General features: G+C 43.1%; 1 protein-coding gene across 5 annotated transcripts in view; it reads left to right on the top strand.

Moving 5' to 3' along the window:
- Nucleotides 1–14,556, top strand: part of DBF4 (DBF4 zinc finger) — a 161,991-nt gene that overhangs the window by 2,687 nt on the left and 144,748 nt on the right. For all 5 annotated transcript variants that reach the window (XM_029588794.1, XM_029588795.1, XM_029588793.1 and 2 more), the window contains exon 2: nucleotides 4,511–4,609. In XM_029588794.1, coding sequence (XP_029444654.1) covers nucleotides 4,564–4,609 — 46 coding nt within the window. In that variant the 5' untranslated portion in view covers nucleotides 4,511–4,563. The remainder of the gene's footprint in view (nucleotides 1–4,510; nucleotides 4,610–14,556) is intronic.

Raw genomic sequence — 14,556 nt, 5'->3', positions numbered from 1 at the left:
GAGGCAGGCCCTCGAGGAGCGAGTGCCTGGTTCCAGGGAACAGCTCTGAGGTGAAGATGGTAGTATTCACTGATGTTGAAGATTAGCGAATCCTTCCAGACAGAAGAGAAGGTAGGAGTAGGCAGCGAGTCAGGGAACATGGGCCCTCGAGGAGCGAGTACCGGTTTCCTGACAGCGACCTGGAAAGCAAGTGAGGCCCCCGAGGAGCGGGTACCCCGTTAGCGTTAGAGAGTCCAATAGAGATTGGAGAGGCAGAGTAGCTGGGTACAGAGAGCGAATCCCATCCATAGGATTCCCATAGGATAACCTCCCTTGCTAACTCAAAGGCTAGCAAACATTGTAGGCGTTAAATATCCGGGCATCATGACGTCATCACTGGGGGACGCCCCGGAGGTTCGCGCCAAGTAGGAAATAAGAAGAAGGGCTGCACAGCGCGCACGCCCTATGGTACAAGCGGAGCATGGCGGGAGGCAGTGCCCAAGCCGGTCCGGGGATGCCGGAGAGGACGGCAGGCAGATGCCGCGGTAGCCAGGCGTCCATCTGCAGCACGAGGAGGAGCAAACAAAGAGAGGCAGGTGGAGTGAAGCCGTCGGAAAGGGACGGTTGCAACACTCTCTCGTATCTACAAATATGCTGAATCACAATATGTCCTCTCTCTTTCACGCGCACACAGACAGACAGTCTTACAAACACAGAAGCAGACATGCTCTTACACACTCATACACATACAGACATGCTCTCACACACACACCCACAGATGTGCTCTCATACCCACACACACAGATATGCTCAGTACCTCTCCTCTCCTCTCCCCATCAGACAGATTCATTTACTGCCATCAGAAGCAGAGGTTCAGCAGGTAGCTTCCTCTTTTTGAGGCCACGTAGGCTGATGTCGCATTGTTTTCTGCGTCTGTGGGGAAGGGGGCGGCTCACTGTTGCTCCTCCTGTGCTCCAACACCGCGTGGGCCCAGGGTCGATGCTCCCACTTCCTGCTACGGTGCAGAGGATGTGATGTTCTTTCCTCTAGCCACAACTGCATGGCCTCTCCTTCCCGCCCATGTAGACCAACCACTTCCTTTTCCAGGCTGCACGGATGGAAAGGAGAGACCATGCTGTCACTGACCCCAGACCAGTGGCACTCTAGGCAGCCATGGGCCTCCTCATCTTCTGCCACCAAGCAGGATGGGCTCCCCCTGGTGGCTGTGGACCTCCACCACCTCTTCTTTTGCTGTCGGGTGGGATGGGCTCCCCTGGCAGCCATTGGCCCTTTTCTTGCCAGTGGCATAGACAGAACTGAATTTTTTGGGGGGCCAAACATTAACATGGGTGGGCATTAGACATACAGATCTAGGCCTCTACTAGTTGTACTCTTATCGATTAAATAATGCCTTAGCATGCACCCTACAATGGATTTCTTAGTAGTCTGTAACAGCCATCATGCATGAGCGATATTTTAAAATATTTTAATTCTATTACTTCAAGCACTTATCAACATTAAAAATCCCTTATTAATCTGTATTTTTTATATTTTTTGCAGTTTATAAATATACAATATCATGTAAAAAATAAACATTTAACAGAAACATTAGTTTCAATCATGTAATAAATATCAATATATTCTTTTAGGGATCCTGTTTCCAAAAATGCATAAAACTACAATAAAACAGCAATAATAACAATCATCTTGAAAAGATTTGCAACAGGTGCAGAACAGAACTAGGATGTGCAAAAAAAAAAAAAAAATCAAATTCTGTGTTACTTCAGTGACAACAAAACAAATTCCCTTCTTTGCCAAACACTTTGCGGAGTAACACAAAGTCATGCAAAATAAATAAATAAATATCTAGAACCTTACTATACCATACCAGCAGTAACTCTCAGGACTCAAACAACAGCAACCTTATCTATGAAAAGACAGTAACGCAAACATTACACCTGACCCTAGAACACTAATACTCTACCTAGTGTGCAAACTGAACAAACTGGACCACTACAAATCCCTATAGAGAAACTACACACTAGCCAAAATACTGCATCTCTGTCACACATGCACAACACAGACAGACTCTTATCTAATAAAGAATACGAGACTATAAATTTAGAAACAAATATGCAAACAAAACTGAAATGGAAAGCTTGAGAAGCCAGATTCTGTGAACACTGGAATACTGAAGAAAAAGCAAAATACAAATATATAGGAAATACATATTCCAAAAGATGGCATTTACAATCGCTGAAAGGCAAAATAATTTTTGTTTTTATCTTTTTTTTTCTAATCAGTTGGTCCCACTCTTTTTTCCCCTTATCTTTCTTTTCCTTATTCCTTTTTCAGGGTCTCTTTAATTCTGTCTTCTTTCCTCCCTCCTTTGTACACATACGCACAGACTATCTCTCACATACTTACATTTTCTCTTATACAGAATCCCACTCTTCTATGCTCTCTCACTCACACACCCAGGCTCTCACTCTTACATGCTCTCTTTCACTCACAGGCTCCCACAAACACACACACACACAGGCTCTCCTTCTCATATGCTCCTACACTCATGCTCTCATTCCCACAAACACAGTACACAGGCTTTCACTCTCACATGCTGATTCTCACATGCAGGCCTCCATTTCCTCCTACAGACACACACAGGCTGTCACTCTTACATGCTCTCTCACACAAAAACACACAGGCTCTCACATGCTCTCTCACACATGTAGGCTCCCACTCCCATATATACATTCACACACAGGCTTTCACTCTCACATGCTTACACACACAGGCATTCACATGCTGTCTCTCATTCCCCTTCACAGACACACACAGGCTTTCACTTTTACATGCTGTGTCTCCCACACAAACACACAAGCTGTCGCATGCTTTCTCACACATACAGGCTCCCACTTCCATACATACTTACATACACAGGCTCTCACTCATATGCAGACTACCACTCTCACATAAACACACTGGTTCTCACTCCCACATGCTCTCTCTCACATACAGGCTTCCTCTTCCACATGCTCTCTCTCTTCGTTCTCAGGTAGGTTCCCATTCACATCCCCCCTTAAGCAGGCTTCCATTCACACACACACACACACACACACACCCCCAGGCAGGCTCCCATTCATACCCTCAAGCCCTAGGCAGTTTACCATTCACACACACACACAGGCAGGCTACCATTCACATACATGCATGTGCACACACACAGGCAGGCTACCATACACACACACATACACCCCCAGGCAGGCTTCCATTCAAACGCACACACATAGGCAGGCTACCATTCACACAGGCTACCATACGCATACACACGCAGGCAGGCTACCATTCATACACACACGCAGGCAGGCTACCATTCATACTCTCTCACAAACACACACATAGGCAGGCTACCATTCACGTTCTCTCACACACACACGCACACATAGGCAGGCTACCATTCACGTTCTCTCACACACACTCGCACACATAGGCAGGCTACCATTCATATTCTCACACACTCGCACACATAGGCAGGCTACCATTCATATTCTCACACACTCGCACACATAGGCAGGCTACCATTCATATTCTCACACACGCACACACTCTAGGCAGGCTACCATTCACATTCTCTCTCACACACACACACACATCCCCAGGCAGGCTACCATCCACATACACACTCACACCCAGGCAGGCTCCATTCACATTCATGCACACAGACAAACACAGGCAGGCTCTGCATTGGGAGCAAAAGGGGGAGCTCTTTCTGCTGCTTCTTTTTCTGTGCCTGCCCACGGTATTCAAACTCATGGGGTTTGCACATCCTCTTTGCTGATCTTGTGATGCATGAGATCAGCATAGAGCACATACTGGCTGCACATGCTTTGAATGCCACAGGGCTGGCATACATGGAAGAGCAAGAGGGATTTTTTTTTTCTTTGACCGCTGACCTCCCAATCCTCCTACTACTCTCAGCCATTTGTCGGATAGGGTGCACCAGTGGACCTGCTCCACTTCTTGGCCACCGATCGGATGGGGTACACCGTGGCCTTGTGGGCCTCTTCTTCTCAGTTGACTGTGGGATGGAGGCCTTGCAGGCTTCTTATTCGTCTTGAGCTGCCAATTAAAGCTGATATGCTGGGCCTGAGCCCTCCTTCCTCCCTCTGCTATGCCACTGATTGCTGTGGTAGTTTAGTTGAATGCATAGAAATAAAAGTTAAAACAAAAATAATTGAGATTTTTTTCATTGGACTAATTTAATACATTTAATACACAGATTTTGGGAGCTTTTAATTCCCTCAAGTTAGAATATAATGAGCAAGAGATATTTACCATAAAATATAAGTGAATTATAAAAGGCATTCAAGTGATAATGTGAAGGGGAAGTTTGTTGGCTGATCAGAAGGTGACAGGTAGTATAATTTTGTAGCTCATAATGAATTAAGAAACTTAGGTCTTTGCTGAATCCTTTATTTTAATTCCAAAGTTATCTTAATATATAATGTTTCTTTTTTTCATTGTTTTATAGGTAATCTACCCCGCAAAAGAGAATTGCATGAAGCATGTAATTTTTTTCTGACAATGAAACCTACTTGTTCAAACCTTGGTACCAAAGCACAATTAAACTGTAAGTTGCATTTAGACCTTGAGCGGAGATTTCCCTTGAAAGTGTTGAATCATTTCTCCTGATCTAATTTATGCAGGAAAGTAAATCCTCATGTCAATAGAAACCAGAAGTAGAATTGTCTGTGGAGACTGGGTATCTTTCTATGGAGATTTGTGATTATTTCTTCAACTGATCCACATTCAGACTTTGTTTTAGCCTCCCTAGCTGGACTTTAAGTCTCAGAGAACCATATTTATTTATTTCTGATTGTTTTCTTAACTAGTACTTCATTTAATCTGTTCTGAAAATATTCTGTAGTGTAAAAGAATCCTACTGAGAGATTTGAACAATCACATGTTGCTGCTAAATTGTGTGACTGATTTGGGGAATTGGCTGTGGGGAAGAAAAGGGTGTGGCAGTGTTTGTTTTAAAATATATTTCTTGAAAGAAGCTGATGAACTTTCTTTGGCCTACTACATAAATGTTCACCTCTTCTATACTTTTGTACACTTTTTTGAGAGGTTGGAGAGTTTGTTGCAATGTCATTTTGACAGCAGGTTTACAGATTGTCTTCTATTTTAAATTCCGTACTATGAAATGTGATTATAATGCATTCATTTGTTTGGTTCAGAGAAAAAAATGAAGAAAAACAAATTTGGTTTGGTTATTTTATTTGAGATCCAGTGCCTTATTAAGTATAAGCTGAATTCTGAAAGAAGTAACATTAGCAAAATGTGCCAAAAGAAGGAAATGCTGCCTGTGGAAAGCCACATAATTAAAGAACACTTAACCCATCTACACAGCATCTCTTTTAGGTTTTCCAGATGTGCTAATTATTATATGTGAATTTGCGTACTTGCCAGGTTCTTGTAGCCTGGTTTGGCCTCTGTTACAGGATGTTGGTCTTGATGGACCCTTATTTATTTATTTATTTATTTATAGATTCTTTTATACCGCGGTACGTATAGACATACATCACCTCGGTTTACAGTGAAACAATAAATTAGCAACAGGCTTTACATGTAACAGTTTAAAAAACAGTAAAACATTTAACAGCAACAGGCTTTACAGAAACAAGGGTTTTAAAGATAATATGCATACATCATTAAATATCAAACAATAAAATATAAATAACCATGTATTCGCAGGAGCAAATTAACTGTCAGCAGCGAGATAGAGATATATATATATATAGATATATATATATATATATATAGATATATATTTATAAATTTATATATAAATGTCCCTTGGTCTGACCCAGCATGGCAATTTCTTATGTTCTTAGATGGGAGCAGCTGGCTGAGTGGCAGTGATGTGTGCTGCCATATGAAGGGTCTCTCATTCCTATATCTGTTCTTTCACACCCTGAGTTGGCTAGAGATGTTGCAGAAGATCAGATCTAGGAGGTAGCATTCTCAGCCCTGGTAGGTAGGCAGTTGTGGTCATCAATAAGGTGACAACTGGTGGCTGAATTTAGATTCCATGATGCAGAGTTCTGCAAAATGCCTTTGTGCATAGCTCCCAACCTTAAGACCATTGCTGCAATGATTAGACTAGGAAAAGTGGGAGGCAGGGCCTGTTAAAAGTCCCTGGATGTTTGTGAATGATGGCTTATGGCATCAGGATATGACTGAACTGGAAGAAATAGGAAAGAGGAACTACCTTACTGAAAACAAATTGACATAGGGCAAAATTCTATAGTTTTAAAAGTAATTTGTTGTACTTTTCTATGAATGGCTCTATTTTCATTTCAAGTCAATTATACTTTGTGTGCCTCCTACTTGCTTGAGTTTAGTGTTGGGACTTTTCTCTTTTAAGGGCAAAATCAGGTCTTAAGATTGTAACACAGGTTTATTGATACATCTAACTTGTATTGACAATTGTATGAATCTGTTTATCCTTGTTTATATAAATAAAATCATACTAATGCACGTAGTGGTTTTTCATGGTAATTTTGGCACTGAAGCAGCATTTCAACATAACTGATTAATAGGCTAGCAGGGTTAAATTGCACAGCCTATATAATTGTACTATGTACTTACAGACTGCAAAAATGGCTTTCTAAATAAATTATCCTCTCTATAATATTACATTTCTCAGGTTTTAGGTACATTATCTCTGCTCTCAATAGGTCTCTTGCTCACATTTGTGATTACTGATAGAGCCCAACAGGATGTTAGAGATCACCTGAGAGTACAGGACCTTGCATTAAACCTGTGAGATAGCATGTGATTCATAAATATATGACGTGACTTTTATGTACAATTATTCAGGTATTTAAATATATTTGCAGACCTTAACTCTTAGGTGCTGGGTAAACATTCTTTTATTTTAGTGCAATAAATTTAAAACAGCAGTGCTAACTTTCTGTCCATCACTATTGTGGCTTTTATATATTTTATTCCTATCTTTCCCTTCTTCTTTTGTCCTCAACATTTGTTGCATTTTTAAACTGCTTTAGAATAAAAGGTGTGTGCCTCTTGTTATAGCCATGTCCCCTGTTTTGAAAAGTGTCTTTAAGTATTCTTTTCAGCTGTTCATGCTGCATTGATGCCTATTAATAGATCAGTGTGGCTCCTGCATAAAGAGCAGTTTCTCAAATTGCTTCAGTTTAAAATGGGAGGAATAGCTCAAAACAATTCAGAACATTTCATACATACATACATTAATATGTGCTGAAAAATGGAATGAGAATGATTTTCCATTGATAAGCAGGCTGAATTAGCCATTACATGTGGGTGATGTCATTTGGTGGCACCAAATGGACTTCTTTCCAAGCTGTAGAGCTTTGAGCTCTACCTAGCATGTGCAGGAGTTCCCATATGGGCATTGCATTGTGAGCCTCCTTAGTCATTTTTTTGGCCAAGCTAAAGCATGGACATGCACTTAATCTCTCCTCATTTGTTTTCCTTAAACCTTGTTATTTCTTTTGAAAATCTATTTTCTGCCTTGCCTCACTGCTTCAGCAGCCACACAAACAGCACTTTTAAGTTCTACATAAAAAAAAGTAAAATTAAAGTGAAGACGTAAGTGTTTTCCCATACAAAATATATTGGACTAGAAGAACACGTCTATAATGGTGGATTTAAGAGCTGCCCATGTGGAAAAATCATGTTCCCTCCCCATTGGCCACAAGTTTTGAAACAACTGTCTGGGAGCAGACCATGAACAGAAAAACTGTGAAGCCTGCGAAGAGATGTCCCTGTGCTCACAACTCTCCAGAGAAGAGTTGCATAAATCTTTGAGGAGTAGCAGTGGGTCTTCCTCCTTGGGAAAGCATTTGAGTCTGAGTTGGAGTTGTTGAAAAACTCCTCTGTCTGAAAAGCCGTGGGGTCGAGTTCAGCTGTCAGAGTGCCATCGAAACACAAGCGGCATCACTTTGAGCATGTTCCTTGTCGAACCATAAATAATCCTCACGAGGTACATTGACTGTCCCTCTTCATCACCACCGATACAGGCTACGATTCAGATGGTGCATCAAAGCACAATAAATCTGAGGCATCAATGCACACCTATACTTGAAAACCTATTTTTTTGAAGAAGCTTTCTCCTGATTTTTTGGAATAACTGTATCTGTTTTATGTTTTATTATGTTGTAATTTGTTATTGCAATATGTTTTATTATGGATGTTGCACTGTACACCACTTAGTACAATATCTCCAATATCAGCGATATAAAAAACCTTTTAAATAAATAATACACTGCATCGAAGCATGCTATGTCATCACACTCAAAGCATGCATCTGACGCATGATGCATCGATGTAAGCTACATTGGCTCATCTTACGCTAATGCACCGATACAAGTTGTTCCCTTTGGATCAACACATCTGGACTCTTTTGATACAGGCATATGTTCTTATCATGACCGTTGCACCCGATGTTTCACTCCATGATGTTCCATGACCATCCTTGAACATACTGTATAGAAGGAATAAGATCTCCATCCTGGGACATGAGAGGATTGCCTGCCCAGCAGTTTTCTAGCTATCCAAGATTTCCATTAATCAGAAGACAACACCTCCAAGGTTAGTAGTGGAAGGTCTCCGGTTACAAACAGTGGGTCGAGGCTGCTCAATAGTACCGCTGTCCTCAAATAAGCCACCTATATCACTATGCAAGAACCAATTCTGGTTTCAGAAGATATTTAGGCCAAAGGGCACAGCAAACTTATAACCAGGTTGCAGGGTAGTGAAGAGTGTTTTTTACATCGCTTGCAAAAGAGACAGATGGAATTCTCCAGCTTCATTTTTTTCAACTCTCACTTCAGATGTGCCTCAGACTGGAGTCCCAATCTCATCAACAGAACCTCATATTAAAGACTCTTCATCTACACACTCTTGCAGCAGCATCCAGTCAGGCTGCTGTTCCAGACCTTCAGTCAGAGGAACGTTCCTCTTTCCCTTCTTTGTGACTGGAGTCCTGACTGAGCAAGACAGTACCCCTCGAATTGGATAAGGAATTTATTGGAATACAGTTGTATCCTCTGCTGGATCTTCCAGAGCATTTTTCTCCTCTGGAAAATCTCACCTATTCTAAATTTGTTAAAAAATTTGCAAGGACACTATATAATATATAAACTAAATCAAGTTTTCTCCACTCTACCAAGCAATTACAGAATGATCCAGGATGCTTTCCTCCTTGACTGGGATCAGGGCCTCATGTATGCTTTTCCACCAATTCCTCTCATACCCAAAATAGTGCAGAAAGTCCTTCAGGATCGTGCCCGCCTGATCCTCATAGTGCCGGCATGGCCCAGACAAGTTTGATATGCATATGTAGTCAAGCTTTTTGGCAGTCCTCCCATACCTCTGGAATTGGACCCTGCTTTTCTAATTCAAGACAGTGGGATGCTCTTTCAGCCTTCAATCTCACAGCTTGGATGTTGAGCACTCTCTAATAGCAAACCTCCACTTGATATCTGAAATTGAAGATGTTAGTTTCATCCAGAAAACTCTCAACCAGGAAAAACTATGCCATCAGATGAAAAACATTCTCCATCTGATGCCATCAACATGACTCTGATCCCTTTTCATGTGAACCTTCACAGCTTTTAAGATATTTTATTTATTTATTTAAACACTAGCTGTACCCGGCCACGCGTTGCCGTAGCTCAGTCTGGTTTAATTTCACAATACGCATTAGCTCTGCTCCGGCCGTCCCAACTCCCTCCCCCCCCTTCCCCGGCGGTGGACGGACTGGCTCTGCGACTCTTTTACCCTTTCCTCCTCCTGTGTGTAACTGTCCGGCAGTCCCTACTCCCTCCCCCCTTCCCCAGCAGCGGAGGAACGGGCTGAGCCGTTTCTCGGAGCGGCGACTCGTCTGCCCTTTCCTCCTCCCCTCTGTGACATCCAGCACGTAGCGCAGAGCTCTATGGTCCACACATGCGTGGTAGAGCTGCTCTCTACTGCGCATTTGAGGTCCGTCGATCAGAGCTCATTTATATTGTAGATAGTGTGTGTTGCTTTTACGTCCAACAGATGGTGCTGTTTTTCCCCAAAAGCATGTATTTACCTATCGCAGGTGTGACATGTATATAAAAACATGCACGTTTTCGAATGCAACATTGTGTCAAAATTTCAAAGCAATCGGTGAAGAACTTTTGGAGACTTAAGATTTTGAACAAACGAACATTTACATTTTTATTTATATAGATTTTATATACTGTCATTCTATGTAAAGATCACAGCGGTACTTGCTTCACCTCTTTAACTTGGGCCTCACCAACTGCCTCAGTGAGGGTACATTTAAGCGCCCTAGCTGCTTATCACACCTTCTTGAATAAAAAAAACAAACTCCATGCATCCACTTGTATCTCATTTCATGAAAGTTCTCTGGCATGTAAAACTCCCGATACAGAAACCTCCTGTCTTGTAGGATCTAAATGCTGGTCTCTTTCAGATGATGAAACCTTCTTTTGAATCCTTGAAATCTGTTCCTTTTTAAAGTTTTTGATTTGGAAAGTTCTTTTCCTTACTGTAGTCATCTCAGTGAGAAGAGTCAGCAAACTCCAAGCTCTCATCCACTTTCCTCCATATCTATTGATCTATATCAGTAGAGTAGTTCTCAGAACCCATCCAAAGAACCTACTGAAAGTAGTTTCAGCTTTTCATATTGATTAGTCTCATATTATGTACTTTCTCCCAGGACAAGCAGGATGGTAGTCCTCACATATGATGACGTCACTGGATGGAGCCCTATCATAGAAAACTTTCTGTCAAAGTTTCTAGAAACATTTGACTGGCACACTGAGCATGCCCAACATGCTATGATCCCTGCAGCCACAGGAGTCTCCCTTCAGTCTCTTTTTTTCCGCATTGCTGTTAGCCTCGCGTTTTAAGGAGCTCTGTGAGTTCTCTCACAAATATTTCCTCACGGAAATTCGAAGCTTTCACTTCAAAAAAATTCCCTACACGGATCTCCCTTCAAGCGACTTTCGGTGAGTACCGTTCTGGGGTTTTTTCAGCTGGTTCCTGCCACCTCACCATCAGTACCCGCAGGCCACCGACTGTTCCCAGCCTTATTTTTAATAATGGCCATGGGGTTAAAAAGTGTCCAAACTGCCCCCGAACTGTGTCTATTACGGACCTGCATGAAATATGCGTACTTTGCCTCTGTCCCAGTCACGATGTCCGTGCATGTTCCACCTGCACACAGATGACTCCAAAGGGCAGGCATGCCCGTCTCGATAAGATGGAGAATCTCTTCAAAAAAGTTACTCCATCGACATCCACACAGTCACCACCGATGCTAATACCCTCTTCCATCGAGAAAAGTCACCAGGAAAAGAAGAAAAACGGTAACTGTCCATCACCTACTCCGTCTGGTACATCAGTGGCTTCTTCCTCTGTGCCAGGTAAAGACTGGAATGAGCATCGGGGGAAAAAGACATCACCGTCATCGAACCAACTCCATGCCAAATGGAGGAAACGATACTACATCGGCATCAATGGCCATCGATCCGATAGCGAAGCAGGCCCGGTTACACGAGTCTCCATGCCCCTCTGTACCCGAGGTGCTCCCCACCGGGATCAGTGTTGGAGACTGAGCCACCACATATTCATGTGGATGAGCCAGTAGCGCCCATCGTGCCTTCTCCTGTGACAGCGGATCCTATCCCAGTCTCCAGGGATGAACTAAATGTCCTGGTCAGATAGGTAGTCATCGAGGCATTCCAAAATCTACAACCTCCACCGATGCCGGTCCCCGTACCGACACCGGAGCCATTGGTGTTTGCGCCGCTGTTAAACAGGCTTGATGCCTTGATTGGCGCCTTTCCGACACAACCTATGCCAGTGACACCAATGGAACCTTTGATGACTCCACTGACAATATCCATTCCGGGAAGACAAGGATATGGATTCTAGTCCTAGTCCTATTCTATCAATTCCATCGACATCGGACCCTTTACCTGGTCCATCGAGACTTCCAAAACCCCACTGGCCAAGACTTCCATCGATGCCTTCGATGCCTCTTCCCGGTCCATCGGGAGACACTGGACGTTGATTCCCATCGATGCCCGACTTACCTCCATCGATGCCAAAGTATCCTCCTTTTAAAGGCATCGAAAATTTCATAGATGCCAAAACGTCCTATTATACAAGATACTCTTCCTCCACCTGGGACCCATTTAGAACCCCAGTATAATCCATGGGAAGATGTGGATTCGGACACAGATACAGATGATCTCCTCCTATCAGAGCCTTCTCCATAGGAGGAAAGAAGAAAGGTCTTCTGGGGGAGTCTATCGCAAATTTTATAAAAGAAATGTCTGAGACACAAAACAATGGAAGTCCTCCAATTTTTCGATACCCCCAAAGAAGTCATGGCTATATCTGTCCATTAAGTGCTCTTAGATCTACAGCACCGTCTTTGGGAACATCCCTGTACAGTTCCACCCGTTAATAGAAGAACTGATGCGACGTACCTTGTACAACACACACCGTGGTTCCAAAAACCACAACTACCACATCAATCAGTGGTGGTGGAATCAACGCAGAAGAAAGCCACAAAACAAAACCCTCATTCTTCTGCACTCCCAGGGAAAGAACAAAAATATCTCGACGTTTTAGGTTGCAAGATCTTCCAAGGCTCCATGCTAGTATCATGTATAGCAGCCTATCAACTCTACATGACACAGTATCAGAGGAAGCTGTGGAAACAGGTATAGGATATAACCGACAATTTTCCACAACAACAAAGAGAACCACTCAATGCCATTATCCAAAAAGGCCTTGAGTCAGGAAAACAGGTCCAAGCAGTATATGATTCCTTCTAAACTTCTGCACGCATGCCAGCTACAGGAATCAGTGCCAGAAGATGGGCTTGGTTGAAAGCTTCAGATCTCCGATCAGAAGTGCAAGATAAGCTGGCAAATCTTCCATGCACCGGAGACAACCTCTTCGGTGATAAAATTCAAGATGTTGTCTCACAGTTAAAAGATCATCATGAGACATTACGCCAGCTTTCAAAGTTACCGGCTGAGCATCCATCCTCAGTTCGAAAGCCCATAAGAAGAGACACTAGGAAACCCTTCTACCAATCTCGTTGATACTACCCACCTGCTTCTGGTGTGTGTGTGACTTACAAGACCACCTCAATTTGGACGTCCACGCCAGAAGAAACAAACCAGGACTCAACCAGCCCCGCAAACAGGGCCGGCATCTGGATTTTGAAAAATTTCCAGAGAACAGCAGCCACTCCAACAATCCAAGACCAGACTTGCCTGTAGGAGGTCACCTCCATTATTTCATACAAAACTGGCACCTTATAACCATGGATCAGTAGGTATTGGCCATCATGAACCGAGGATACCGTCTCAAATTTCTCATAATACCTCCGGATTCACCACCCTCACCATTGTGGTCACACAACAATCACACATCTCATCTAGAGTCAGAACTCTCCACCCTGCTGAATTCCAGAGCTGTCAAAACCATTCCCCGGTCTCAACAAGGCAGAGGGTTCTACTCCCGATATTTCCTAATTCCAAAGAAAACAGGCGGCCTCTGTCCCATTCAAGACCTCCGCAATATCAACAAATTTCTTCAAAAAGAAAAATTCAGGATGGTCTCCCTCGGGACCATTCTTCCCTTATTACAACAAGGAGATTGGCTCTGTTCTCTGGACCTGCAAGATGCCTACACTCTCATCCCCATTTCCCCACAACATCAAAAATATCTATGCTTCATAGTGGGGGAAAAGCATTTCCAATATCGAGTTCTACCATTCGGACTGGCTTCAGCACCTCGGGTATTCACAAAATGCCTTGCAGTAGCTGCTGCACATCTAAGAAAAAACAGCATTCATGTTTTTCTCTACCTAGATGATTGGCTCATCAGGAGTCAATCCAAGCAAGGAGCTCTCGCTGCCCTAAAAAGCACCATGACTCTGTTACATTTCCTGGGATTCCTAATCAGCTATCAGAAATCACATATGAACCCGTCTCAGCTCCTCATCTTCATTGGAGCAGACCTCAACACCACAGTCGCAAAAGCTCTTGTGCCAAACGACCGTGTATACAACCTTGCAAACCTTACAAATTCTCTGAGCATGTGCAAAGTAGCCTCTACCCATCAATTTCGTACCCATGGGTCTCATGGCGTCTACAGTCCACGTTACCCCTATGGCGAAGTTAGCCATGAGAAGGACTCAATGAACTTTGAAATTTCAGTGGCTCCAAGTTGTTCAGCCACCATCATCCCTAATACGAGTCACCCACGAGTTACGTCTCTCACTTTACAGACTGGCCTACCATTCCAACAACCGGCTCCTCAAGTAATCTTGACCACAGATGCATCCACCTTGGGTTGGGGAGCTCACGTCAACAACCTCCAAACGCAAGATATATGGACCCCGCTCGAAGCAAAGACTCAAATCAACTTTCTAGAACTTCGAGCAATATGCTATGCCCTTTATGCCTTCAAAGACTGCCTCTCCCACGACTGTGCTGATACCACATTGTT

This window comes from Rhinatrema bivittatum, chromosome 2 (genome assembly GCF_901001135.1).
Source record: "Rhinatrema bivittatum chromosome 2, aRhiBiv1.1, whole genome shotgun sequence".
Lineage (NCBI taxonomy): Eukaryota > Metazoa > Chordata > Amphibia > Gymnophiona > Rhinatrematidae > Rhinatrema > Rhinatrema bivittatum.
The sequence above is the reverse complement of the archived record's forward strand: the minus strand, read 5'-3'. Positions and strand labels throughout refer to the sequence as shown.